The sequence below is a fragment of the Stenella coeruleoalba genome, assembly GCF_951394435.1.
Source record: "Stenella coeruleoalba genome assembly, chromosome: 20".
NCBI classification, from domain to species: domain Eukaryota; kingdom Metazoa; phylum Chordata; class Mammalia; order Artiodactyla; family Delphinidae; genus Stenella; species Stenella coeruleoalba.
This window is the reverse complement of record NC_137166.1, coordinates 49,166,592-49,193,957: the sequence shown is the minus strand read 5'-3', so window position 1 is coordinate 49,193,957 and position 27,366 is coordinate 49,166,592. Positions and strand designations below refer to the sequence as shown.

Genomic DNA, 27,366 nt, shown 5'->3' with positions numbered 1-27,366 from the left:
TCAGATAGTTGGGTATAAATCATGGTGATGTCTTCCACTTCAGAGAAGTTTGTGCTCCTTAAGCCACATTCCAGCCCCATCTTGCTGCTTAGTTCCCTGCTTTCCACTTTCCTTTTTGCCTGCAGTGTCGTCTGCTCCACCTTACCCTGCCTCATCCCTACTCCTCACCTTAGTTCTCAGAGATGACTCCTCCGGGAAGCCCTCTCTGATCCCCCAGGCTGGGTCAGGAACCTTGTCTGGGTTCCCCCATTCCAGCCCTGGTTACTTTGTTAAAGTGTGGGGGAAAGGAGAACATCTTAAAACCAAGAATATAATAGAATGAAACTGAGTATGTATTCGCTGCTCAGATGATCTGGACAGATGCCGGTAGACCGAGACCCAGTGAATGGGATCGATTCTCTCGGTCCTCTTCCGTCCATGTTTTGTTCTTGGTACTCGGCGATCCTCAGCGATGCCTCCGGCACTGCCTCTCCCGGAGCCCGCCCCCGCATTGCCGTGCGCACGCGCATTATCCAGATTGACTTCGCCGCAGTGGAGTGACGGGCGGGATCAGCCAATGGAGTCGTGACGAAGGTGGAGCAGCACCTCGGGGACGTCCTGCGGATCCTGCCTCTACTGAATATTCATGAGGGAGGCGGGCAGACGCCGCTTCAAGCCGCGACCGGCGCCATGAAGTGAGAGGGGGTCCTGGGTTCACGGCTCGCGAGCGGGCGTGGGGGTCTGGAAGACGCAGGGGCCAGCGGGCAGGCCTCGGGTCCCGGCGGGGCGAGGGGAGGCTGAAGGGGAGGGGTAGGGATAGCCGCGGGGACCCGCGGGGCGGGAACGGGGTTGGTCAGAGACGAGATGCAGAAGGGACCCGGAGACTTCTGGAGAACTGGAGGATATCCGGGGGGCGGGGGGCAGCGGGCCGGTAACCCCTCTCGGTTCGACGGCAGGGGAATGTGGAGTCTGGAGAGGGGCTGAGGGGACGGGGGACTGACCCGGCAGCCCCCGCCGCCAGGCTCAACGTGGACGGGCTGCTGGTCTACTTCCCATACGACTACATCTACCCGGAGCAGTTCTCCTACATGCTGGAGCTCAAACGCACGCTGGATGCCAAGGTGGGTGGGCCGGCCCCCCTGCTGCCCATCTGACGGCGGGGGCTGCCGCACGTGCGTCTAAGACTGAGATTGCAGGACGTTTGGAGTTTAGAAATCTGAGGTTCTTGGGAAGCCAGCGCTGCCAAACTTTCTGTTATCTCAAATAATAATAGTTAATAATAGAAGCAGCTGACACTTGTCAAACGCTCAGCTGCTCAGTGGCTGGCTTAGGAAGATAGAGACTTTGGAATCGACTACCCACAGCTGTGTGTCCTTGGGTAAATCACTTACTCTCCCAGTTCCACAGTTTTCACCTTTGTAAAAGGGGAATAGTGATAGTACCTACCTCAGCTGAATATGAGGGCTACAGGGGTTAATTCACTAAGTAAGGCGGAGGTTCTCAACTGGGGACCATTTTGACCCCCAGAGGACATTCGGCAATGTCTGGAGACATTCCTCATTGTCGGTACTAGTGGAGTGGTGGTGCTACTGGCATCTAGTAGGTAGAGGCCACAGATGCTGCTAAACATTGTACAGTGCACAGGACAGCCCCCTCACGATCAAATATTACCCGGCCGCAAAATGTCAGGAGAGTCAAGGTTGAGAAACCCTGACGTAAGACACTTAGTAGTAGTTCCAGGTACAGAGTAAGTGCTGTGGAGGTGCTTGCCAAATTGAAACAAAAAAGGTTCCCTACATATCAGACACTGTCCTAAGTATTTAACCCCCAGTTTCTCACTCATCCTCATAGCCATGCTATGAAGAAGAGATTAGGCCCATTTTTAGAGATGCGGATCCTGAGGCCCCAGAGAGGTTGAGCGGTCTTGCCTAAGACCACTCAACAAAAGTGGCAGAAGTGGGGTTCAAATCCACTGCCCCTAGGGCCCAGACTTTTAACTGCTCTGTTGTCCTGTTATTCCAATGGTGGCATTTCGCGGCGGGGGTGGTTTCCCGGAGTCTGTGTCCCTGAAGTTCTGAGAGACTGTGTCTTGTTCCTCCTGCCCGAATCATGCAGGGTCATGGAGTCCTGGAGATGCCCTCAGGCACTGGGAAGACAGTGTCCCTGTTGGCCCTGATCATGGCGTACCAGCGGGTAAGTGACCCACTGGGCCCGTGGAGGGGGAGGAGGCTGGACAGGGGCCGAGGCTGAACCCATTGTCGTCGGCAGGCATATCCACTGGAGGTGACTAAACTCATCTACTGTTCGAGGACTGTGCCTGAGATTGAGAAGGTGAGCCTGGGACCAATCCCAGTGCCCCTCACTGTCCCCTAACCCAGCGGTCCCCCTGGCGGTTGCCATCATAGCTTTGGGGGCCTGTGGGAAGCTGGGGAAGGGGCTGGGGCTTTCAATGAGGCCAAGTCCCCCCTTCCTTATCAACTGGAACAGGTGATTGAAGAACTTCGAAAGTTACTCAACTTCTATGAGAAACAGGAGGGCGAGAAGCTGTCGTTTTTGGGGCTGGCTCTGAGTTCCCGAAAGAACCTGTGTATTCATCCCGAGGTGAGTGCCCATTCCTCCCCTCGCCCTAAGCCTCAGGATAGAGGAAACTCTGCCATCCAACCAGGAGTCCTAGATCCCCACCCAGACCAGACATCTCAGGGAGATGTGCAGGTGCCATGCACAGAATTCTCTTCTCACTCATCAAATGCCGACTCATCAGTCTTGGCCCAGGCACACCTCCGCTGGGGAGCCTTCCCACTTTCCCCAGCCTGAGAGAAGTTAAAAAGGCAGCTCCTTGGGGCTTCCCTGGTGGCGCAGTGGTTGGGAGTCCGCCTGCCAATGCAGGGGACATGGGTGCGTGCCCCGGTCCGGGAGGATCCCACATGCTGCGGAGCGGCTGGGCCCATGAGCCATGGCCGCTGAGCCTGCGCGTCCGGAGCCTGTGCTCCATGGTGGGGGAGGCCACAACAGTGAGAGGCCCACGTACTGCAAAAAAAAAAAAAAAAGGACAGCTCCTGGAGGCTGGCAGGTCTGGTTTCCTGATTCTGAAATGTACTAGCCATATACTCTTGCATAGGTGGTTTCTGCTCTCGGGACCTCAGTCCTCTTTTCTGTAAAATGGGGATAATTAATCACCTGCTTCATACAGTTGTTGATAAGATTGGGCAGGGGGGTGGGGTTGGGCGAAATGGGTGAAGGGGTCAAAAAGTACAGACTTCTAGTTATAAGATAAATAAGTCACATAACGTACAGTTGACCCTTTGTATCTGTGGATGCAGAACCTGCGGATAGGGAGGGCCAACTGTGCTACGCCACTTTATATAAGGGACTCGAGCATCTGTTAATTTTGTTATCCATGGGGTGGACCTGGAACCAATTCCCCCTTGGATATTGAGGGACAGCTGTACAGCATGGTGACTGTAAGTCATATACTGTATTGTATATTTGAAAGTTTCTAAAAGAGTAGATCTTAAAAGTTCTTATCACAAGAAAAAAGATTGTAACTGTGTATGGTGATGGATGTTAACTAGACTTACGGTGGTGGTCGTTTCCCTACATATACAAGTATCGAATCATGTTGTATACCTGAAACTGATCTGTAATGTTATATATCAATTATATTTCAATAATAAAAAAAAGATTGGGCAAGATAATGCATGTATAGCCCTTCACATGTATGAAGAGCTAAAAGAATTTTAGGAATTATGGGGAATTCCCTGGCGGTCCAGTGGTTAGGATTCTGTGCGTCCACTGAAGGGGACACGGGTTCGATTCCTGGTCAGGGAACTAAGATCCTACAAGCCATACGGCACAGCCAAAAAAAAAAAAAGAATATTAGAAATTATAGTGATATTAATAAATATTAATATGTGATACATAGAAAAATAGTTGTTATCGTTAAGTTACAAAACCATTGGGGTCACTGAGCTCCAGGCATGGTTTTAAGTGCTTTAGTGTGGTAATTCTTTAGTGCGGTATAATATATTCCAAGAATGTATTTTTTATTTATATATATATATTTTTTTTGTTGTTGTTACATTATATATTTATTTGTACCAGGTCTTGGTTGTGGCATGTGGGTTCCTTACTTGTGGCTCACCAGCTCTTTAGATGTGGCACAAGGGCTCCCCAGTTGTGGCTCACGGGCTCCTTAGTTGTGGCATGTGAACTGTCAGCTGAGGTATGCATGTGGGATCCAGTTCCCTGACCTGGGATCGAACCCGGGCCCCCTGCATTGGGAGTGTGGAGTCTTAACCACTGTGCCACCAGGGAAGTCCCAGAATATATATTATGTAATGTTATTTGTAAGAATGTATGAGAAATAATACAGATAGTGGATGATGACTAAAGAGCAGTGGCACCCCAGCACTGTGTTGAAACCCATGGATGGGAATCTTTGCCATTCTTGGTGATGCTGTAGTGCAAAAATATCCCTGGCTCTTTCTTTTTGGACAGCCGACTTTGTGCCATCCTGCTGTTGCTACGTGGAATTAAGGAACATTATTCAGCCTTTGTTATCCAATAGCAAGGAGGATTGGGAGATATGAAAGCTTCCACAGACTCTGGAGCAAAATTTCAAGATGCTTTCTTTTAAACAAAAGTTTAAATTATGACTTTAAGTTTAGAGGCATAAATGAAGAGGAACCATGTAGCAAATGGATGTATGCGTGTGCCCAGAACACGCTCAGGTGGTGGTTCTGTCCCCCTTAGGAAAGTGAGAAGTTGAGAATTAATTAACTGGATTAGATTTTCTGGAAATGTGGTAAGTGTATAAGTAGTATTCTGCTGTATGTCAGGATGGTATCTTAGTTGTCTCCAGAGATATAGAGTGACCTGGATAATGCTAAAGATTGCGACAGATAATTCCATCTTGGTTTTGTCCCTCCACATGCCTTCTGCCTTGGAAGGATTTAAAAGCATAGCTGTAGTTTTCATTTGGATTGAATTTAGTTCTTCAAAATAGATTTGCCATTGGGTCTCTGCTTCAATCCTAGATAAAGTTTTCATAGTTTTAAAATACTTTTCTGTGGGAGCATACATGACACTTAACATTGTGTACCTTGTACAATGTTTTGTTTTTTCTTCTGTACGCGGGCCTCTCACTGTTGTGGCCTCTCGCGTTGCGGAGCACAGGCTCCAGACGCGCAGGCTCAGCGGCCATGGCTCAGGGGCCCAACCGCTCCGTGGCATGTGGGATCTTCCCAGACCGGGGCACGAACCCGTGTCCCCTTCATCAGCAGGTGGACTCTCAACCACTGTGCCACCAGGGAAGCCCATTTTTCTTATTTATTTTTGGCTGAGTTGGGTGTTTGTTGCTGGGCGCAGGCTTTCTCTAGTTGTGGTGAGCGGGGGCTACTCTTTGTTGCAGTGCGCACGCTTCTCATTGCCGTGGCTTCTCTTGTTGTGGAGCACGGGCTCTAGATGTGTGAGCTTCAGTAGTTGTGGCTCGTGGGCTCTAGAGCGCAGCCTCAGTAGTTGTGGCACACAGGCCTAGTTGCTCTGCAGCATGTGGGATCTTCCCGGACCAGGGCTTGAACCTGTGTCCCCTGCATTGACAGGCGGATTCTTAACCACTCCGCCACCAGGGAAAGCCCAATATATTTGTTTTTATTGTTTTTTTGGGTTTTTTTTTGCCATACGCGGGCCTCTCACTCTTGTGGTCTCTCCCGTTGCGGAGCACAGGCTCCAGACGCACAGGCCCAGCGGCCATGACTCACGGGCCCAGCCGCTCCACGGCACGCGGGATCTTCCCGGACTGGGGCACGAACCCGCGTCCCCTGCATCGGCAGGTGGACTCTCAACAACTGCGCCACCAGGGAAGCCCCAATGTATTTGTTTTTTTATGTGATTTTTTGGGGGGTATTTATTGTTTATTTGTTTGTTTATTTTTGGCTGCGCCGGGTCTTAGTTGCAGCATGTGGAATCTTCGTTGCAGCATGTGGGGTCTTTAGTCGCGGCATGCCAACTTCTTAGTTGAGGCATGTGAACTCTTAGTTGTAGCATGAGGACTTACTAGTTGCGGCGTGCGGAACCTTAGTTGCGGCATGTGGGCTTCTTAGTTGAGGTATGTGGACTCTTAGTTGGGGCTTGCCGGCTCCTTAGTTGTGGCATGCAAACTCTTAGTGTGGCATGCGGGATCTAGTTCCCTGACCCGGATTAGAACCCCGGGCTCCCTGCATTGGGAGCAGGGAGTCTTACCCACTGGACACCAGGGAAGTCCCATACGACGTATTTATATTACCTAATTAAAAAAAGATAAAATGTAAAGGCATTTAAGAAAGAGAAAGAAGTAGTATAAGCCTTGGCAACTAGGGACTTCCTTGGTGGTCCAGTGGTTGAGACTTCGCCTTTGGTTGGGGAGCTAAGATCCCACATGCCTGGCAGACAAAAGACCAAAAAACATAAAAGAGAAGCAATATTGTAACAAATTCAGTAAAGACTTTAAAAAAAAAAAAGCCTTGGCAACTGATGGAAAGGGAGAGGGAGGGGTCGCAGCCTCGGAGCCTTCCCTCTGGTGAGGGAAAGGTTCTGTTCTGAGGACAGGGAGCCCTGGGCTGTGACGGTGCCACCAGTGGAGCCTCAGAGGGCTCGGAGCAGGGCACAGGTAAGGCAGGTTCTCAAACTGCGATCAGAGCCTCCTCTGATTCTTGGACCTTGCCAAAGTTCTGGCTGTTTCAGCATTTTAAAAGATAAAGCAGAAAAATAAATAAATAAATAAATAAATAAAGGTAAAGCAGGACTTGCCTGGCGGTCCAGTGGTTAAGCCTCTGTGCTTCCAACGCAGGGGGTGCAGGTCGATCCCTAGTTGGAGAATTAAGGTCCCACATGCCGTGTGGCACGGCCAACAAAAAAAAGATAAAGCAGTTATCCTTCATCTACATGCTAAAGAATCTTCAAGCCTTAATAGTTTGAAAAATTGAGATGTAATTGGCATTATATAGAGGTTAACATTTTGAAAAGAATGAGAGCCTAACAGCTGTACCACTCTTGCATCCCTGTAGTAAGTTCTCGGTGTCTTAACTGTTTAATAACAAAGCAGATTGAGGTTAGAGTTTTCCACAAATGCCCAAGTCTCACCCCGGTTGGAATAGGACGGCCTCCTATCCCGCCTATCCGTTAGGCGTTGAGCCCCGGGTTCAAGGAGTGGTTGGCCTCTCAGCCTTTCTCGGTGCTAAGATGCTCCCTGGCCCCTCAGGTGACGCCCCTGCGCTTTGGGAAGGACGTCGACGGAAAATGCCACAGCCTCACGGCCTCCTACATAAGGGCACAGTACCAGCGGGACCCCAGCCTGCCCCACTGCCGCTTCTACGAGGTGCCTGCGGGGCAGTGGTGAGAGACAGAGGGTGGGACCACTAGCAACGGCCAACCTCCCTGAACCCCAGGTACCCTCTCACCCATAGGAATTTGATGTCCATGGGCGCCAGGTGCCCCTCCCTGCTGGCATCTACAACCTGGACGACCTGAAGGCCATGGGGCGGCGCCAGGGCTGGTGCCCATACTTCCTTGCCCGATACTCAGTGAGGAGGCCAGCAGGGGTCGGGCAGAGGGGCGTGTGTGAGGGTTACAGGCTGCCTGCCCATCTGTCTATCTGCCTAGATCTCCCTATTGGTCTGCGCCTGTATCTGTTTGTCAGTGTATCCGTTTGCGTATATGTATTTGTGCCTTGCCTGTGTCTGTCTTGCCTCGTCTCTGCGTGCCTGTCTGTGTCTGTCTGTCCATCTGCCTGTGTCTCTTGCCTCGCCTCGCCTCTGTGGGCCTGTGGGGCAGTGGTGTGGCATCGTGGTGTGGACGGCGGTGGCAGGGCCCCAGGGCTGGGTGCTGGCAGACGGCCCGGGCTGACCCTGCCCGCCTCGGCCCCCAGATCCTGCACGCCAACGTGGTGGTCTACAGCTACCACTACCTCCTGGACCCCAAGATTGCCGACCTGGTGTCCAAGGAGCTGGCCCGCAAGGCCGTCGTCGTCTTCGACGAGGCCCACAACATTGGTGAGGGAGGGGGCCAGGGCAGGGAGGCGATGCCAGCCCCTCAGGCTGCCGCTGCGTCCACCTGCCTGAGCCTGGCCCGCTGCCCGCTCTCCTCCAGACAACGTCTGCATCGACTCCATGAGTGTCAACCTCACCCGCCGGACCCTGGATCGGTGCCAGGGCAACCTGGAGACCCTGCAGAAGACGGTGCTCAGGTGGGGATGCTGCAGCCGGTAGGCCCTGGCGCCTGACCTGCCCCCCAAGTGTCCCCAGCTCTGCCCACACCTGGTCTCCCCGCAGGATCAAGGAGACGGACGAGCAGCGTCTGCGGGACGAGTACCGGCGCCTGGTGGAGGGGCTGCGGGAGGCCAGCACCGCCCGGGAGACCGACGCCCACCTGGCCAACCCCGTGCTGCCCGACGAGGTGCTGAAGGGTGAGCCGCGGCCTGCCCCCGCGCCCCCCACACCCCTGCCGCTTGGACCCCCAGCGGCGCCTGGCTGAGCCCTCTCCCCGCAGAGGCGGTGCCGGGCTCCATCCGCACGGCCGAGCACTTCCTGGGCTTCCTGCGGCGGCTGCTGGAGTACATCAAGTGGCGGCTGCGCGTGCAGCACGTGGCGCAGGAGAGCCCGCCCGCCTTCCTGAGCGGCCTGGCCCAGCGCGTGTGCATCCAGCGCAAGCCCCTCAGGTGCGGCCTCCGCGGCTGGGGGTGGGGGGCGTCGCGGCCGGCCCTGGCGCTCGCTGAGCCTCGTCCTCCCAGCCTGTGGCCTGGGGTCCCCGTGTCACCAGCATCAGGAGTAAGGGAAGAGTGGGGGGCGCATGTGTGGCACTCGTGGGGCAGAGCGGGCAGGTCCGCGAGCTGGTCCTGGGGCCCTGGTGGGGAGGCGGCACATGGCTCCATCAGAGAATTTACCTGAGGAGAGTTTGATGGAGGGGCTGTGTACAGGGGGCGGGCAGGGTGGAGGAGCTGACGGGTGGCGAGGCCCCTGGGCCCTTGCTAGAGGTCAGAGGTGTTCCTGCCCCAGGCCCCAGGGGAAGGGGAGGGAGCGGCCCTGGGGAGGGGCTCCTGATGAGGCTCAGCAGAGTGGGAGCCGGGAGAAAATGGGGCCCTCCCCCCAGACCCCTGTCTCCTCCCATCAGTGCCTCTCATCGTCCCCCCTGCGACCCCGGCCCCCAGCCTGTGGGCCGGAGCAGCCCCTCAGTGCGATCTGGGGGGCAGGGTCAGTCTCCCCGTCACAGGGCAGGCAGCGAATGGACCTGGGAGTGGGGATGGAGTTTCCTGTGCTTTTCCTTTGCTGTTTTGCATAAGTCATTGGTCTTCTCTGAACCTTAGTTTCCTCCTTTGCAGAGGAGTGGGGGCTACTCTTCGTTGCGGTGCACGGGCTTTTCATTACACTGGCTTCTCTGTTTTTTTTCCTTCTTAATTCATTTATTTATTTTATCGTATTTATTTTTGGCTGCATTGGGTCTTCGTTGCTGCACCTGCGCTTTCTCTAGTTGTGGTGAGCGGAGGCTACTCTTTGTTGCGGTGTGTGGGCTTCTCATCGCGGTGGCTTCTCTTGTTGCGGAGCATGGGCTCTAGGCCCACGGGCTTCAGTAGTTGTGGCACGCGGGCTCAGTAGTTGTGGCTCGCGGGCTCTAGAGCACAGGCTCAGTAGTTGTGGTACACGGGCTTAGTTGCTCCGCAGCACGTGGGATCTTCCTGGCCCAGAGCTCGAACCCGTGTCCCCTACGTTGGCAGGCGGATTCTTAACCACTGCACCACCAGGGAAGTCCCTCCTGTGGTGGTTAAATGACAGGGCAGTGATGCCAGGAACCTACCCAGTCTAGAGCACTGATGATGAGCTAAGTGCTTTATGGTCCACATCCCATGGAATCTCAGTATGGTCCACATCCCATGGAATCTCCTTCCCTCGTGGTCCAGTGCAGTGGTTAAGATGCTGCCCTTCCACTGCAGGGGGCACAGGTTTGATCCCTGGTTGGGGAACTAAGATCCCACATGCCACGCGGCCAAAAAAAAAGAAAAAAAATACTGTCAATACAGTGTCCTTGCCTCGTGCTGCAGATGAGGACGCTGTGTCCCGCAGAGGAGAAGCCATCGTCCAGGGCCGCACAGCACTGCATGTGGCAGTTGTGACTCGAAGCCCGGCCTGTAGGGCTCCAGAGCTCCTGGCTGCTCTGCCTCTGAGGGGGTGGGGAGCCCTCGGCGTGGCTTCAACTTTCTCTCACAGCTGAGAGACTTTTGAGGACAGAGGGAATCTTAGTTAGCCACATGATACGTGTTCTGAGTGCCTGCTCTGTGATGGGGACGCAGTGATGACTGAGACGGCCCTGACCCTGCCCTCCTGGGGCTCACAGTTCAGTTGGGGAGACAGACCCGTCCCAGATAGGGCCAACCCAGGGCTGGGATGGGGGAGTCCTGGGGGCTGAGGGAACACAGAGGGGGCACCTGATCGAGCTTGGGGGAAGAGAAGACAGACTTGAAGAAAGGAGGTTCAGGAGGCCGGTTTTAAACTTGACCGTCTGCCTGGCTCCAAAGCCAGGTTCTCCTGCCCCACCGCCTGTCCCCGAGGGGTGAGAGCCTCCAGCTGGATGGCCTTGCGTGTACGGCTCTGTGAGGGTGTGTGAGATTGTCCTCTGTGAGCCTGTGGGACTCTGATGCTGTGAGTGTCACCGAGGGAGGTGGGTGTGACTGAGACACTGCGAGAGGTTCCGGGCATGAGTATATGACGGTGTGGCCATGCGGGATTCACGTTGTGGCTGTGGGATGCTGGGTCACCCCTTCTGACCGAGTACCTGCATGTGAGAGTGTGATCTCATGTGACATGACTGCGACTCTGTGGGCCGTGTGACTGTTGCTCCGTGTGTGCCCTCGTGTGGCTGTGGCCCCGTGGGACATGCACTTGTACAAGGTGGGGACACAGAGGTGACTGACACAGACCCAGGCCCTGCCCTCACGGGACTGCCAGGCGGCGGGGGAGGCGGTGCGTGACCACGTCCTCTGAGGGCGAGGAGGGGACTCTGGGGCCCGCTGCCTTCCCTCAGCCCATCCCGCCACCCCGCCAGGTTCTGCGCCGAGCGCCTCCGCTCGCTCCTGCACACCTTGGAGATCGCAGATCTCGCCGACTTCTCCCCTCTCACCCTCCTGGCTAACTTCGCCACGCTCGTCAGCACCTACGCCAAGGGTGAGCTCACCTCTCCTGCCTCTGCCGGGGGCCCGGAATCGGGACCTAGCAGAGCCTGGAGGGTTGCCCCTGGGACTCGGACTGGCGGGACCTCGCAGGGTGGGGCTCGGGAGTTTGGGCTTTATTTTGAGGGCAGCGGGGAGCCACGAAGAGCTCTCGAGTGAGCAGGCCTCGCGCTCAGGTTTGCGTATTCAAAGGTTCCCTCTGGCTGCAGAGTGGAGAAGTATGGGGGTGGGCAGAGGCATGAGGTGAGGCCGGAGAAGTTCTGTGGGGGGTCTGCTCGCTCACACCGGGCGGTGGGGTCAGGGGTTGGTCATGCTGCTCCCAGTGGCGCTGGGGAGCCATGGCAGGTTCTGAGCAAGGGAGAGGCAGGGTCAGATTTGTGCTTTAGAATGTTTCTTCTAGCAGAGGCTGGGCCAGCGCGGGAGGAGAGAAAAGGAGGGGCTGGAGAGAGATGTGGGAGCTGAAGCGGCCGGGACTTGGTGCCTGGCCGTGCGGGCCGGGGGGAGAGGAGTCGAGGAGGTTGCTCGGATTTCCAGGGGAGAGGGGAGCCTTCCCTCCGCTTCCTCAGCTTTAAGCTGGCCAAGGGCTCGGTCTGATCCCCAGGGATTACTCCTCTATCTAGGAAACTAGGTCAGGCCTGCCTGATGTCCTGCGGCCTGGTGTGGCCTTGGCAGGAGGATAGTGAGTCCGTCTCCCCCACCCCAGGGCCGATCGGCAGCAAGTCTCACCGGAAGCTTCCTTCTGCGCCCATCCCTCCGTCCACCCCATCTTGCCTCTCGGTCTGTCTTTCTCCTCTGTTCCCCACTTCGCCGTCTCCCAGCACCTGACATTCTTTATTTGGAACGTCCTTCCCCACGTTCCTCAGCCCTCAGCTGTCTCCCCCTCATCCTTCAGTTCTCGGTTCCGGAAAAATGCCGCCGCCTCCTCCAGAAAGCCCCTTCTGACTCCCAGGCTGGGCCAGGCCCCTCCTCTAGGCTCCCCGTCCCAGCCTTGCCCACTCAAGAGTGGTCACTCTGTGGGGACAGGTCTGTGTCCCCATCACTGGACTGTGAGTCCTGAGAGGGCAGGACCAGGGCTGTCTCAGTCACTGCTGCATCCTCAGCACAGGGCTAGGCACAGAGGACTTGATTTTTTAAAAAATTTTTACTAAAAAAAAAAAATTTTTACTAAGTGAAATAGAATACGTGGCTTCATTCATTCATTTATTGGTTCAACAAATGGGCCAGGCCCAGCGCTGGGGAAGTGGCAGGAACCAAGAAAGACCTCATTCCTGACCTCCCAGAACTTATGTGCTAGCTGGGAAGACAGGGAGCCGAGATGCAGACACAGGTAAGGAAGATGATTCCAGAAAGTGATAGTTTTCGTGAGAAACAAACATGTCGCCATGTTGGAGAACACCTACGTGGCTGGCGTGGCTTTTCTGAGGAGCTGACGTTTGAGCTGAGTTCCGAATGACCAAATGGAGCCAGCTGCCTCGGGAAGCTTGCCAGGCAGTGGGGCAAGTGCAAAGGCCCCGGGGTGGAATGAGCCTGGTGGTTTTGAAAGTGAGGCAGGAGGCCCGTGAGCAAGGAGGAAATGGGGTCATCGCGGCAGGATCCCACAGACAATTCTGGACCCTGGGAGGAGTGTGGGGGCTTCTGAGAAAGGGCAAGTTGTGAACTGACTCAGGATTTCACAGAGTCCCTCTGGCTGCTGTGAAGGGAGCAGGGGTGGGAGCGGGGAGCCCAGTGAGGAGGCGACTGCAGTGGTCTAGGCGGGAGGTGATGGCAGCTGCACTGGGCCGGGGCTGGAGGAAGTGGGCAGCTAGACTTTGGAGGCAGAGCTGACCAGCCTCCTGATGGCTTAGACAGACAGGTGGTAGGAGAAGGTTCGAGACTTTGGCTTGAGTTGGGGGGTGGGCCCCTGCAGCCCCGGGAGAGTGAGGGGTGAGCCTTTGGTACTCTTGGCTCAGGGTCCTCTGAACGTTTGCACAGGTGTCGGCCCTGGGGAGAAGTGGGCGGGTTGGGGTATATTTTGGACTCAGATGCCTGGGTTTTAGGTTTGGGCTGCTGGTGGCTGGTCCCATTCACTGAGGAAGGTGGGGGGAGGAGCACTGGGGTGGAGGGAGAAAGTGGGGGGCAGAGGTGGGGGGTGGCCTAGTGGGCATGGTCATGACTGGCGCCCAGGGAATCTCACCGGCCCCCTGTAGGTTTCACCATCATCATTGAGCCCTTTGACGACAGGACCCCAACCATCGCCAACCCCATCCTGCACTTCAGGTGAGACCTGACCCCAGAGGGGGTGTGAATGGACCACAGGGGCCTGGGCCCCCCAGCCTGGCACTCACCACCCTTGTCTTCTCACAGCTGCATGGACGCCTCGCTGGCCATCAAACCTGTGTTTGAGCGCTTCCAGTCCGTCATCATCACATCTGGGGTGAGGGCCCTTTTGGCCCCCAGACCTCCACGGGGGGACTCCTGATTCCTGCCCAGTCCTGCTAAGATCCCTCCTGCTGTCCCTGGTACAGACGCTGTCCCCGCTGGACATCTACCCCAAGATCCTGGACTTCCACCCCGTCACCATGGCAACCTTCACCATGACATTGGCTCGGGTCTGCCTCTGCCCCATGGTGCGTGGGAGAGGGTGAGGTGATGGGGGAGGGGAGGTGGGAATGAGGGCTGCCTTTCCTCCCTCTGCTCCCTGCCACTTTTCAGGTAGCTGTGGGATTCTGGATTCAGACAGACCTGGGCTTGAGTTCGATGCCCCAAGCCTTAGCTTTCTCATGTGTGAAATGGGAACACCCCCTCTGTGATCTCCCAGGGTGGTTGAGGGGATTGAGTGAGATAGCAGGTGTGAAAGGCCTTTGTGGCCCAGGCCTTGCCCGGTTCATCGTCTGGCTGTGACCTTGCTAAGTGACCTTTCCACTCTGCCTTGGTCCCCTTCTTTGTAAGATGAACATCGTAACATGGGCCCTCAGTTTCATATCTGAAGTCCCTGGGCTGGATGTGGTTTTTTTTGTTTGTTGTTTTTTGTTTTGCTGCACCACACGGCTTGTGGGCTCTTAGTTCCCTGATCGGAGATTGAACCCGGGCTCTCAGTAGTGAAAGCATGGAGTCCTAACTACTGGACCACTAGGGAATTCCCCAGATGTGTTTTAGAATTGAGAATTTTCCAGACTGGAAACACTGCCAGTGGGGTCTGGGCAAGTCCCTCCAGTGAGAGTCATATTTCAGCAAACGTTTTGCAGAGTCTAACTAAGGGAGATACGTCAGGACTCTGAATAGGCTCAGGGCAGGTTTCGCTGCTGTAGGAGTTCGTGCCAAACTTAAACATGTGGAGTTTCCAGAGCGTTTTCGCTTCTGAATTGCCCTTCAGGGGTTGTGGACTGGTGCTGACCATGGGCCATGTACCGCGTCGTGCTTCTGTGAGGTTGCTGGCGGCGTTGCACAGTGGCTGTTGAGCTGGGGGTGAGAGGCAACTTCCTGAACCAACTGGCTGGAGGCCGGCACGGGCTAAGAGGGTACTTGCTGCTGAGACACATGGGCAGACTTCGGTTCAGTTCAGTCCCTGCTGTGACCTTGGGCGGGCGACACGACTCGCCTTTTGTGAGCCTTAGGTTATTCATCTGTGCCATGCAGATAACAGCGTAGCTGAGGGTTCATTCAATGGCCCTGTGTCTGTAAAAAGCTTAGAACAGCGCTAGCAGGCCGCCTGCGCTCACACGGTGGAGCGGTTGCGGCTGTTTCCCTTATCGTGACCTCTCTTGCTCTTTCCAGATCATTGGCCGTGGCAATGACCAGGTGGCCATCAGCTCCAAGTTTGAGACCCGGGAAGATATCGGTATGGTACCCACAGGGGATGGTTTGTATGGGTCCCAGGAGGGGAGGTGGAGCAGTCAGCGTGGGCTGGGTCATGATGCAGTAACAAATACCCCCGCATCGAAGTGGCTTCAGGCAGAGGTACTTCTCGCCCACAGTCCGTGCCATCGTGGGTTGGTGGGGGCCTGCCCCATGTCTCGTGCTGGGAGCTTCCACCATTGGACACATGACTGTGGTGCTGAGCTGTGACAGGAGGGATCGTGGTGAATTGTGAACTGCCTCGTAAAGGTTCTCACCTGGAAGTGACATGTGGCCCTTTCTGCATTCGGCCGTGGCAAGTCACATGGCCACACCTGTCTTCAGGGGTTTGGGGGTGCCGTCCTCCCAAGGAAAAGCAGAATGTGTTTGAACAGTCCTACAGAGGCCTCAGTGGGGTTTTTAGGAACCCAAATTCAAGACAAGCCGTTAGACAGGAACGCTCTGATAGGGAGTGGGGAGGTGGAACCAGGCCAGGAGAGAGTCCAACCTCTGACCCCTCACAGCGGTGATCCGGAACTACGGAAACCTCCTGCTGGAGATGTCCGCTGTGGTGCCCGATGGCATCGTGGCCTTCTTTACCAGCTACCAGTACATGGAGAGCACCGTGGCCTCCTGGTACGAGCAGGTACGCCCAGCTACTCACTCCACAGAAGGCCCCTGTCTCAGCTCTTGGCTCTGTTCCCCTGTGTGTTGGCTTCATTCCTGTTGTATTTTAAATGGTGACATGTATCATAGGTGATAGGACAGCATATAAAACACAGATGGACAGTTTAAAGAATAAATAGCGTTCACTCTTCTCCCAATATCCAGGTTAAGAACTAAGACATGAGCAGCCTTGCTGGGCCCCTTCCTCAGAGATGTGGCCCTCAGGAGAGGTGACCACATCCCACCTTATGGGTTTTTGGGGTTACTTCCCAACAGCCTCTCCAGCTTGGTGTCGAGACACTGGGTAGCAGGTGTGACTCTAGCTGGGTGCTGCGCCTCTAGAGGAAGGTTCTGGAGAATTAAGGCTGGATACAGGCTCGGGGCAAAGAACCTGCAGGAGCCCCTTCTGGGGAGCGTGTGGGTGAGGTCATGGGGAAATGGAGCTCACCACGGCTGGGCACTGGCAACCCAAGAGGATGTGGATGGGGAGGGGGCGCCCTGTCCTTTCTGATTCTGAATGCATCACGGGCCCAGCTCTCGGGGAAGTTAGGGCGCTTCTTTGGGCTGAGACGAGTGAACTTGTCTAATGTTAGCACCAGGCAATGTGTGGGAACCTCATTCACACACAACCAAGACCTTGGTCTTGTCGTCAGGCTCTTTCCACACAGTGGGAAAGGCGGCTGTCAGCCCCCTGAGCGCCACATCCTGTGTGCCTTGCGTGTCTTATTTAAGAAGCCTTTGCCGACCCCAGGGTCCCGAAGATGGGCTCCTGTGTTTCCTTCTAGAAGCTTTGTAGTTGTAGCTTTCACGTCTAAGGGCTGTGAGGTACCTCAGATTTACCTTTGTGTATGATGTAAGGCAGGGGTCAAGATTCATCTTTTTCCCATATGGAAATCTAATTGCTCCAGCCCCACTTACTGAAAAGAGCTCCCCGCACTGAGTGGCACAAGTGACCATCTGTGTGTGGGGGGGTGTTTCTGGACCCTCTGTTTTGTCTCACTGGTCCATCTGTGTATCTGTCCTGTATTCGTACCACACGTCTATTTCAGTGTCAAATATGAAATCTCAAGTCAGCCTCTGATTGGCTCTGCCTGGCCTCTCCACCTATCACCTGCATCCCGATGGGCCATCTTGAGCCACATGCCTGTTCCATTCATCCAAAGGATGAGGATTGGTCCCCTCCCCGGGTCACGGGGTTTTCCAAAGAAGTGACAGTACCACCACCCTCCCCAAGTCTCCAGTGGGCAAGCTAAGGCCTGGGGAGAGAAGTGGTCTGTTGCACGGGAATCTGACAGGACTCCCCTGTCCTTTAATCCTTCTGCCAGCCCACACCCTGACCTCCCTGGTGTCTTTCCCTAAGGGCATCCTCGAGAACATCCAAAGGAACAAGCTGCTCTTTATTGAGACCCAAGATGGGGCTGAGACCAGTGTTGCCCTGGAGAAGTACCAGGAGGTGGGTATTACCGGGGGAAGAGGAAAGCCCAGGGTGGAGAGGGGCCAGAGGAGGCAGCTCCGAGGTGACGCATCTCGTGTCCTGGCCTCCCCTCCCCAGGCCTGCGAGAACGGCCGTGGGGCCATCCTGCTCTCGGTGGCCCGAGGCAAAGTGTCTGAGGGAATTGACTTTGGTGAGTGGACTAGGCTCTCCCCTCCCCCAAGCGCCTGCGTGGATGTCTGGCCATTTCTGCTCCCCCAGGGGACCGGCGGCCCATAGCCTGGGCACGCACGGGGGCCTCCCCTTCCTTCCATCCCTGGGTGCTCTGCAGGGCCCTTGGGGTGCAGTCACTCAAATAGCATGAGCTCCCGGGCCCCGCGAGCTCAGCCCTCTCACTCCCCCTGTGTCCCGCAGTGCACCACTACGGCCGGGCCGTCATCATGTTCGGGGTGCCCTACGTCTACACCCAGAGCCGCATTCTCAAGGTGAGCAGCGCCTGGGGGCGGTAGGACGTGAAGGCCTCTGTCGGGCCCTCTCCTTAGGACTTGTGTGAGGAAGGGACGTTGCCCCCGCCATCTCTGCACCCGCAGGCGCGGCTGGAATACCTTCGGGACCAGTTCCAGATTCGAGAGAACGACTTTCTGACCTTCGATGCCATGCGCCACGCAGCCCAGTGCGTGGGTCGGGCCATCAGGGGCAAGACTGACTACGGCCTCATGGTCTTTGCCGACAAGGTGCGCGTTCCGGGGCCCCTGCCAACCAGGCGGTTCCCCCAGTCGTTTCCCCCTGCCAGGGTCCTGACATCCTCCCTCTCCCACTCACAGCGCTTTGCCCGGGCCGACAAGCGGGGGAAACTGCCCCGCTGGATCCAGGAGCACCTCACCGACGCCAACCTCAACCTGACCGTTGACGAGGGGGTCCAGGTCGCCAAGTACTTCCTGAGGCAGATGGCACAGCCATTCCACCGGGTGAGCCCGCGGCGCCTAAGCTCCTCTTGCAGGAAGGGCCCTTGGCTTTCTCCCCGAGCCCCGAGCCTAGCCTGCTCCCTGCCCCCGACGGGTTTGTGTGCACCGGCGCGCCAGGCCTGGGAACTGGAACTGCGGGGAGGGTCGAGGGCTACAGCCAGAGCGTGTGTCTCCAGTGGGAGCCCCGAGCTGGCCGTGGGCCTCTGGAAAGCCAGTCCTTCTCTAGCTTGGACACAGCTCTCTGGCTGCCGCCTCCCTCCCTCGGCCCATCTTCTGGTTACAGGGACGGGGGTGCCCTGGGTTATACAGGTGTTTTGAAATTCAAGCATCCTGTCCTGTAGCCCCCCCGGGCGGGCCACCTGTCCCTACTGAGTTGTGGACCCCTGTGTTAGGAAGTGCAGCAGCTGACACCCTCCCCTGCCCCCCACCAGGAGGATCAGCTGGGCCTGTCCCTGCTCAGCCTGGAGCAGCTGGAGTCGGAGGAGACGCTGCGGAGGATAGAGCAGATCGCTCAGCAGCTGTAGCGGGGCGGGGGCGGGGGCGGGGGCGGGGCCATAAAAGGAGTTGGCCGCGACTCGTGAGCCTTACCTGGCCCTGGGTCCCAGTAGCTTGGAGGGCGCCCCCGGGGGAGGCGCTTAAAGGTCCCTGCAGGACACCTCAGGCGGACGTTCTGGCTGCCAAGTCTACGGCCTTTAATCACAGGAGGAGAGGACAGCGGGGAAGCCCAAGACACTGGGTGCCCCCGAGGGGTGGGAGCGAGTCAGGGAGATGAAAGGACTCCCCTCCCCTCCTCCCCTCCCTCTCCCGCTCCCGCTCCTCCTGAGAAGCCGCAGCCCGTGGTTCTGTCGCCTTCAGCGGGGGCCCAGGTCCTGGGTGCTGGCGCTGAGGGTCCGAGAGGCCTCGCCCAGGTGCCGGCTGGGGAACTGGGGACAGGCACAGGGGGTGGGTGAGGGGCCGGACGCAGCTCTGCTGCGGCTGCCCCTAGGGTTACTCCCCAGCAGCCTGGCTGCCAGCTTGTCTATCCTGACGGCCGCGTTGCTCGTCCTCCTGTCCCCACGTCCACCCTGACTCCAGTCCATCCGCTCCCCCACCTCTACCCAAGTAAAAGCCACCCATGCGCCCTATCCTGGCGTTCACTCCACCGCCAGCCTGCCCACTTCCGCCCTTCCCTGGCCTCTGGGCCTGTCGGTGTGGCCCCTCACTCCACCCTTGACCCGGGTGTCCCCCTCACCTGGTTCCCAGCAGCCCTGGAACCATCCACGTTCAGCATGTTGAGTGACATGGCCCTCTTCATCCTACAAAGGAAGGTTGGTGGGTGGGGCACAAGTGAGCCCAGGAGTGTCTGGCTCCCACCCTGGGAGGGACCACTCCAGCGCCAGGTTTGATTGTATGTGTGGCAGGGGAGATGGGAGCCATGGAAGGTTCTTGAGCAGGACAGGGAGAGGGGTGGGCTACAGATTTGGCCACCAACCTGACCCAACACTCACCCGGCTGCCCCCACCACCCCCTCGCCTCGGAGCCGGGAGACCAGCTTCTCACTTCCCCGCCGGATGGACTCTCGGAGCTTGGAGAACGAGCTGCTCCGACGAAAAGCCTGGGGAGGGCGCCAGGGACACGGGTCAGTCCCCCCAATTCCATCCAGTACCCACCTCCACCCTGGGAGCCGAGGCAGAGCCTGTCCTCACCTGCTGTTTTGCGTCACCAGCTGTGCCTGTGTTGGGGGCTCCTGGGGAACAGATGGGGCCATTGTGGTGGGGAGGCTGAGGAGCCCCCTGGGGGAGAGGGGAGGGGCTGGGGGCTCACCGAGAGGGGCAGGCAGGGCCTCCCTGCTGAGGATTTCTTTGTACAGTTCCTCCGCCTCCTGGTACTTGTTCTGTTTCAGGTAGGCTGAGGCCTGTGGGGAGGGCATAGCCTGGGTGATCTTGGCTCAAACCTAGGAGCTTCCCAGGTCCCAGCACTGCACCCAGGCACATCCTTCCAGCCCCCGCAGGAAGAAACCCAGGTTTACCCCACACTCCAGGCCTTGGCCGACAGCGGGGTGGGCTTGGAGCCCAACCCCACCTACTTCCCATGGGGTAGGTGACTTCCTGACTCAGAGCAGGAACCTGTTCCCCACTCTACCTTGAGCCAGTGACACACCTCTCTGTGCCTCAGTTTCCTCACCTGCAAAATGGGGCAACGGGAGCACCTACCTCATAGGGCTCTTGAAGAAACGGCTAGTACAGGCAAAGTCCTAAGAAGGGGGTTTAGCTCAATAAACGCTCTCATCTGCTCCCAGCCCGTCTCTCTGGCTTCCTCTTTGACTGGAGCTGTTCTCTGGCTGCCACCAACTTGCCTGTTTGCTGATGCTTCCGTGTCCTCTGTGCTGAGCGACCTCACCAGTCAGGGCCCAGCTTGGAAGCCGAGTCTCACGGGACAGCTCGAGGGCTGGGCAGAGGTGGGGCCCCTGGCCTCGGTGGTAGCCCACCCTCCAGCCGATGGGTGCTCCCCAGTGCCGCGGCCCCGGGACCAAGACACCCATGCCCCAAGGCGCCCTCACCAGGTTGTTCTTGGTCTTGGCCACGTTGGGGTCGTGAGGCCCACCTAGGGCCTTGTAGATGCTCAGGGCCCGGCCGTAGTGCCGCTCCACCTCCTCGAACTTGCCCTGGTTCTGACACAGCAGGGCCAGGTTGTTGAGCTGCTTGGCCACGTCCGGGTGGTTGGCGCCCAGGACCTAGGAGTCATGGGATCACAAGTCACTGGGGCCAGCCGGGGTTGGCAGGCCACGTGATGCCAACAGCCGTAATGAGAGTCATGGGTTGGTGGTTATAGGATTGAAGTGGATGGAGAACTACAGGAGGTTGGGGGCAGAGGGCAGGAACTGCCTGGTCATACTGGGGAGTAGTTGGGTCAGAGGTCATGGTGGTGCAAAACCTCATGATTATGGGTCAAATAGGTAGATCAAGGCTGGGGTTGTACTGGTCACGTGGGGTTGGAAGGTCGGGACCGGGTGGGGGCATGAGGTGACCTATGAGAGTCAGAAGTCAAGACCAAACAGAAGTCATTGGTATGTCAAGGGTGGTGGGTCAGGGGATTGGGTGCTCTAGGTTCAAATTGGAGGCTCACGATGTCAAATGGGAGGGGCACAGAAGGTCAGAGGTCACAGGAGCAAGTCAGGGTCATGCAAGGGCCACAGAATTAAGCGCTGAAATCAGGATCAAGGGGTGAGAGCCACTCAGGACAGGGGCTCGGTGGGAGCCGGGTGGGGGCAGGACCTTCTCTCGGATCTCCAGGGCGCGCTGGCACAGGGGCTCCGCCTCCTGGTAACGCCCACGCTTCCCGTAGAGGACGGCCAGGTTGTTGAGGGTGGCGGCCACCTGCAGGGCGCGAGAGGCGGGTCAGGGGTGGGAAGGCACAGCCTGCAGCCCTCCCTCCTGGGCCTGCGCTCACCGCGGGGTGCTCCCGGCCCAGTGTCTGCTCCCGGATCTGCAGGGCGTCGTGGAGAAGGTCTGTGGCCTCTTTGTACTTGTTCTGGTCCCTGTGGGGTGGCCCGAGGGTGGAGGGGGTTTGGCCAGGTTGGGGTAGCAGGGGCCACGGGCTGGGCTGAATCCCGCAGGCCCAGAGACCTGACGACCAAGCATGGGTGGCATCCTCTGGGGGTCCCCATACCTCCCAAGTCTAGCACAGGGTCCCCACACTCCCAGTTGGCTGCCAAGCCCCTGCCACCCTAGGTCTCTTCCCCACTCCACTGTGGTCTCTCTTGCCCATGCTGACTCCTCTTTGCCTGGGTCTCAGTGAGTGGCCTCCCCAGAGCTCTGCCCCTTCTCTCCACCACCACCCCTGGTGCCCTATGCTGGCAGAGCAGGACACCAGGGTCCGCCCGCTTCCTGCCCCCTCCAGCCGTCGCGGCTGCAGCCCTCACCGGTACACCAGCGCCAGGATGTTGAGCATGGTGGCCACGTCAGGGTGGCAGTGGCCCGAGCTCCGCTCCAGATCCTCTAAGGCCTGGCGGCACAGCGGTGCAGCCACCTCGTAGCGGCCCTGCCCCGTGTACTGGAGCACGAGGTTGTGCAGGGTCCGAAGGCGGGCCGGGATCTCGTAGCCACCCTGCTGAGCAGAGATGGCCCCCGCTGCCTCGGGACCTGGGGGTGCCGGGCACCCAGTCACTGCAGGCCTCCTACTCCAGCCCCACACGAGGGGACACATGCACCCCAAAGCTACAGCTGCCTCGCTGGCCCCTGGGACCACGGGCCCCTGTTCTGATGTCTGAGATTGGAATCACAGGCATCTTACTGGCCTGTGGGATGTGTCCTAGCCTGCGGGACAGAAACATGGGAGCCACCTGGCTCCTGGGGCCGTGGCAGGCCTGCTTTTGCAGCTTCCAGCGTCACCTGCCCGCTGTCAGCCCCACAGCCCCCTGCTTCATCCTCCTGACACCCCGCCCTGACCTTCCCCATCCTCCCTCAGAGGCCTTGGGGGCCCAGCGAATCAGAGATCCCCCCCAGCCTGGGCCATTCATCCTCCTGGCTGAGTTCCCCACACCCACCTTTCCTCTCCTCCTCCTCACTGGGGAACAGGGAGGCCAGGCTGTCCTGCTGATGGGGGGACTCGGGCTGCTGCAGAGAGGACAGGAAAGTGGGTGTCATGAGGCTTGGGAGTTTGAGTCAGAGACTGGGGTCCTGGATCCCCGGGTTTGAGGGTGGTGGTGGTCAGGGGTCTCCTGAGGGCTTGGGGAGGATCCTCGGGCTTTGTGGAGCAGATGGGGGCCTTCGGTGGAAGTTCTAGTGGGTTTGGGATTTGTGGGGCTCTGCAGAGGGTCAGGGGGTTCTTTGGAGGGTCTGGGGCACTAGGGGGCACCACCGAGGGATGGGGGCTGTGGGGTATCTAAGGAGTGCGGGGTCCCCAGCACATCATGGCCCCCGCCCCGCCGGGTCCCGCAGCACCTGGCTCTCCGCCGGCGGGTCATACTGCCGCAGCTGCCCCAGGAACTGCAGGTGGCTCTTCTCCTCCTCCAGCTGGGCCACAGCCTCCTCGCTGGCCCGCAGCCGCTGCTGCGTCTCCTCCAGCTCTTCCCGCAGCCATGCGTTCTCCTGGGCCAGCCGCCGGGCCTGCGCTCGCAGCCGCTGCTTCTCAGCCTCCAGCGCGCCCACATGTGCCGACAGGGCCAGCAGCACCTGCCAGGGAGGCGGGGGTGGCGAGTCAGAGGCCTGGTCCCTCTCACCCCCGACCCAGCCCAGGGCCTCAGATCAAGCCAGAGCACCCCATTCTCTCCAGGGTGCCCCGAATTATACAGAGACTCCTCCGTTGTGGCTCCAGGGATGCTCAAAGGCTCTCAGGGCCATAGTCCAGTCCTGCCCCGGGACCCCTCTGATGTCACCCAGGCACACAAATTACACTCAGGATACTTCACATGCCACCCGTGCAACCCCAAAGTCTCCCCAGGACCCACAGTTCCATGCAAGGACCCCACGTGGTTCAGGGGTCCCTGTCGCACACAAGGACCCCATCCCCAATGCAGCCCAGGGATCCCACCTCAGGACCGGAGCCTCCCCCTCCCGGGCCTGGGCTCCCCCAGTCCCCGCTCTCCCCAGGCTGCCCCCTCCAGCACAGCTGGCCCCCTCATCCCTGGGCAACCCCCAGGGCTGAGCCACATCCCCCATAGTTGAGTTGGCCCCCTCATACCTGGGCCTCACCCAGCCCCAGCTCGATGGCCTCCAGTGAGTGGCTCACCACCTCCTGCTTTTCTTCCAGCAGTTCCAGGCCAGCCACCGGGCCCTGTCCTGCCAGGGTCTCCGCCAGGTGCCCGGCCAGGCCCCGGTGCTCTGCCCGCAGGGCCTCCAGCCCCTGTACCACTTGTCGCGTCTGTTGCACCAGCTCCTCAGGGCTCAGGTGCTCTGGGCCCAGCCCCATGCTTCCCGGGGCCGCCACCTTCACGGACATTGCTGCTTCTGGGGGTGACCGGGATCAGGGGGTCACTGCCAGGGCCAGGCAAGTCAGCCCCTCTGCCTCCGCGCCATTTACGCCACTGGTCCCCTCAACCCTCTCCCTGTCCGCCCATCCCGGCCAGCCCTCTGCCTCCGTGCTCTCCTCACTCCAGCCAGCACCCTGTCCCACACCCATCCTGGCCAGCGGGCAACTGAAAACCTAGTCTTCCCTGTCCTCGGCCCAGGGCCCCGCCCTGAGGGCAACTCCAAAACCTCACTATGTATGATTAACCAAAGGAGGGCAAACAGCCATCTCGAGGGCTCCCACCCAGCTCACCCCAAGGACCCTGGGTCCCCTGGCCCAGCACTCCCGGCTGTGTGACCTTGGGACCAGAGGTGCCCTCGCCCACTGGGCGTGTGGGGCAGGACGCGTGGAGGCGGCAGCCTCTCTGTGAGCTCATTCTTAGGGTGTTTTTGTTGGGAACCAGTCAGACCACTGGGGGTGGGGTGGGGCAGGAGGAGAGGGCCAAGGGGCTGGGGTGCTGGAAGCAGAGGCCTCTAGACTGGGGAGGTCAGGAAGGGGGGCCCCGTGTGGTGGCTCCCGGAGCCCGAGGACCTGACAGACCCAGAGGAAACAGGCTCCACCCTCCACTGCAGACATGCTCAGCCAGCCCAAGGCGTGCTGGGTCAAACGTGTGGCAGGCGTGGCCCATGGATGTCACATTGGCCATGTGACAGCTGAGGGTCTGAGGCCCAGATGGTAATGGATGGGGGGGGTTCACATGTGGGACTTCATGGGGTTGTATATGGGTGACAAGGTCAATGACACATCTGGTGACGATGCCTCTGGGGCCGTCACATACATACATGCACACACACACCTCTCAGAAATACAGCGTAATACACATTGTCCTCTCAGAAATGACACACACACACACTTTCTCTTAAAAATACAACTCAGCACACCCTCACGCACGTCCACATTTTCCTTTCAAAATACTGATACAACCTAATGCAACACACTAAGGCACGCACACAAGTACATTCTTCTTTCAGAAATAACACATACACACTCTCCTCTGCGAAGTACAACTCAACACACAGGTATACTTTCCTTTCAGAAATAAAAGCCAGACATAGAAAACAAATTTACGGTTACCAAAGGGGAAAAGGGGAGGGGAGGGATAAATTAGGGGTTTGGGATTAACATATACATATATAAAATCGATAACCGACAAGGACCTGCTGTGTATGCAGGGAACTATACTCAATATACTGTAATAACTTATAATGGAAAAGATTGTGAAATATATATATATATATATATATAATACAACGGAATCACTTTGCTGTATACCTGAAACTAACACAACATTGTAAACCAACTATACTTCAATAAAAATGTAAAAACAAAATAAAAGCCAACACACAAACTGTCTCCTCCCTCAGCCCCCCTCACCTGCAAAAAGATAACCAAATCCCAAACCACTTCCATTGGGACTGCCTCCTTGAACTTTTATGCCCATGACACGTGCCCTCTCCTACACCCCCCCCCCCAGTCCTGCCAGCACCTAGCGCTCCATCCTATGCCCAGCGACTCCTCCATGCTCCCAGGATTCACGGTGGACCCGTCACCATCCTCCCCATTTCCTTCCTTCCTCCCCACCTGGCCAGCCAGGGATTCGCACACCGACACACTATAGAGCTTCACACGCGGACGTGCGAATGACCCCTGCGGCCAGGCTCTTACACCGTCACAAGCAGGTGCCCATGGCACAGACAGCTGTAGAGACACAGGTAGTCCCATGCTTTCCGCACAGTCTCTCAGGCTTACTTCACTCAAGCCACTGTGTTCCCCTGAACAGCCCAGAACTTTTAGCACCTGTGCACATGCTCCCAATCACATCCACTCAGGCACAGAGTAAGGGCAGGTGTGTAATCCTGCGGATTTTATATACTGCAGCCTCTCCATCGCCATCCATCTCTCTATGTATATACGTGTTCGTCCATATATCAATCTCTCTGTGTACGTAGTATATAAGTGTGTGTATGTATATCACACCATATGTAGTCTTGCACCCCACATGCAAGTCAAACTCACAACCACACCCGTTCATTGAGTCATCCCGACCACCATGACCATCATTCACGAAAGTTTGCAGACGTATACAACCTCCCACGACATCGCGCACAATCTTAGACAGCTGAGCCGAATGTTCCAGACGCAACCTCCGCACAGTAACAGAGCGACACGCACAGCCACACATCACTCGGGCTGTTTCCTCGACACACGCCGGCTCCCACACTCACGCCGGCCTCCAAACAGCAAACTCCCCTTCACCAGCTGAGCCCCGTGCGCACAACCGCGCAGCTGACAACGATGTTCACAGTCACACTCCACGCATCCATCCTGAACCCATAGTGCCCACCTCCTTGTCACCCCCCCAGTCTTACAGGCAGAGAGACAACCACGGCCACACAATTTCTTGGTGACACACCTAACCCTATAAACAGTTCAACTCCCTGTCAAACACACACACACACACAGCATTACAGACACACAATCAGAAGTCGCCCACATTTTCACATCACTGAAACAGTTTCACATCATTCAAGCAGTCCCTCTGTGCCCTCGCAGGCTTACACGGACAGGCCATCTCCTGTACCTACCTGTACCCACTTGTACCCACAGCCTGACACCATCACACACACCTGAGCTTCGTACACCATCTCTCATGCCCACGCACGCACCATCTCCACACACACATACACTCGCAGGCGGGAGGCCCCCATCCTGGCCAGCCCCGCAAACCACACAACTTACCCCTGGCCGGCCCGTCCAGCCCCGCGCACCCCGGTTTCACCGCTCGCGCGCCCGCCCGCTGCCAGGCCGTCACAAGGGCCCCCTCCCGCCCCCAGGCCCCGCCCCGTCCTCGCTCCTGTTTACCTGAGCCCGGCGGAGGAGGCGCGGCCCCAGCTGGGCCTCCAGACCCCGGGGAGCCCCAGGGTGGGACAGGGGGCGTCCAGGGGCCCCAAGGCCCGTCCCCGTCTCCAGGCCAGAGGGCCCAGGGGTGCGCCAGGCCCAGCCCACACCCTCCGCCCTCGCCTCCATCCTCGCAGCTCCTGGGACTCCCACCCCGCATTCCCGGCGCCCACCTGACCGCAGACAGCTCCCGGTCCTGCTTCGCCGCGCTACGCCCGTCCGCCGCGCACGCCTCGCCGCTTCCAGCTGCGCAGCGAGTCTCGGGCCGCGGGCGGGTCCTCCGGAGGGGGTGGGGCGGCCCGGAGCCCCGCCCCCACAGGTGAGACAGACCCCGCCCACAGCCCGGGGAAAGTTAAGCGCTGCGGCCCCGGCCCTAAGGCAACCGCAGAACTTCGCGTGCGCGTAGCCGGTAGCCTCTAGGGCACGTCGAA

General features: G+C 57.9%; 2 protein-coding genes across 4 annotated transcripts; one reads left to right on the top strand and one right to left on the bottom strand.

Annotated features, from left to right (window-relative positions):
* The first annotated feature begins 641 nt into the window (after nucleotides 1-641).
* ERCC2 (ERCC excision repair 2, TFIIH core complex helicase subunit) lies at nucleotides 642-18,873 on the top strand. Of its 3 annotated transcripts, none has more exons than XM_079907129.1 (23): nucleotides 642-674; nucleotides 936-1,100; nucleotides 2,095-2,172; nucleotides 2,248-2,310; nucleotides 2,467-2,580; nucleotides 7,217-7,333; nucleotides 7,422-7,538; nucleotides 7,883-8,006; nucleotides 8,104-8,200; nucleotides 8,286-8,419; nucleotides 8,503-8,671; nucleotides 11,050-11,168; nucleotides 13,360-13,429; nucleotides 13,517-13,586; nucleotides 13,678-13,779; nucleotides 14,927-14,990; nucleotides 15,511-15,632; nucleotides 17,013-17,105; nucleotides 17,205-17,277; nucleotides 17,499-17,569; nucleotides 17,675-17,818; nucleotides 17,909-18,052; nucleotides 18,481-18,873. In XM_079907129.1, the coding sequence occupies exons 2-23, from the start codon at nucleotides 1,068-1,070 to the stop codon at nucleotides 18,571-18,573; spliced, it is 2,211 nt and encodes a 736-aa protein (XP_079763255.1). In that variant the 5' UTR covers nucleotides 642-674; nucleotides 936-1,067; the 3' UTR covers nucleotides 18,574-18,873. The 3 variants fall into 3 exon arrangements, 2 of the variants coding, with proteins under 2 accessions (XP_079763255.1, XP_079763254.1); XM_079907128.1 differs by having other exon boundaries at nucleotides 650-674; nucleotides 1,001-1,100; XR_013825263.1 differs by lacking the exons at nucleotides 17,205-17,277; nucleotides 17,499-17,569; nucleotides 17,675-17,818; nucleotides 17,909-18,052; nucleotides 18,481-18,873 and having other exon boundaries at nucleotides 650-674; nucleotides 1,001-1,100; nucleotides 13,678-13,793; nucleotides 17,013-17,030.
* On the bottom strand, nucleotides 18,854-27,366 carry KLC3 (kinesin light chain 3). The gene is made up of 13 exons (XM_079907130.1): nucleotides 27,109-27,366; nucleotides 23,711-23,976; nucleotides 22,972-23,202; nucleotides 22,575-22,644; nucleotides 21,951-22,170; nucleotides 21,479-21,566; nucleotides 21,304-21,405; nucleotides 20,589-20,762; nucleotides 19,853-19,943; nucleotides 19,735-19,775; nucleotides 19,537-19,643; nucleotides 19,281-19,344; nucleotides 18,854-18,972 (listed from the first exon to the last, which is right to left on the bottom strand). Exons 2-13 carry the CDS (start codon nucleotides 23,966-23,968, stop codon nucleotides 18,901-18,903), a joined length of 1,518 nt encoding a protein of 505 aa, XP_079763256.1. The 5' UTR covers nucleotides 23,969-23,976; nucleotides 27,109-27,366; the 3' UTR covers nucleotides 18,854-18,900.

Coding starts and splice junctions, on each gene's coding strand:
- KLC3 (XM_079907130.1), bottom strand. CDS start 23,968: ATGTCCGTGAAGGTGGCGGCCCCGGGAAGCATGGGGCTGGGCCCAGAG. Junction 19,644..19,734: donor CTGGTGACGCAAAACAGCAG/GTGAGGACAGGC, acceptor CGCCCTCCCCAG/GCTTTTCGTCGGAGCAGCTC. Junction 19,345..19,536: donor GGGGTGGTGGGGGCAGCCGG/GTGAGTGTTGGG, acceptor CTTCCTTTGTAG/GATGAAGAGGGCCATGTCAC.
- ERCC2 (XM_079907128.1), top strand. Junction 8,201..8,285: donor CTGCAGAAGACGGTGCTCAG/GTGGGGATGCTG, acceptor GTCTCCCCGCAG/GATCAAGGAGACGGACGAGC. Junction 17,106..17,204: donor CCCTGGAGAAGTACCAGGAG/GTGGGTATTACC, acceptor TCCCCTCCCCAG/GCCTGCGAGAACGGCCGTGG.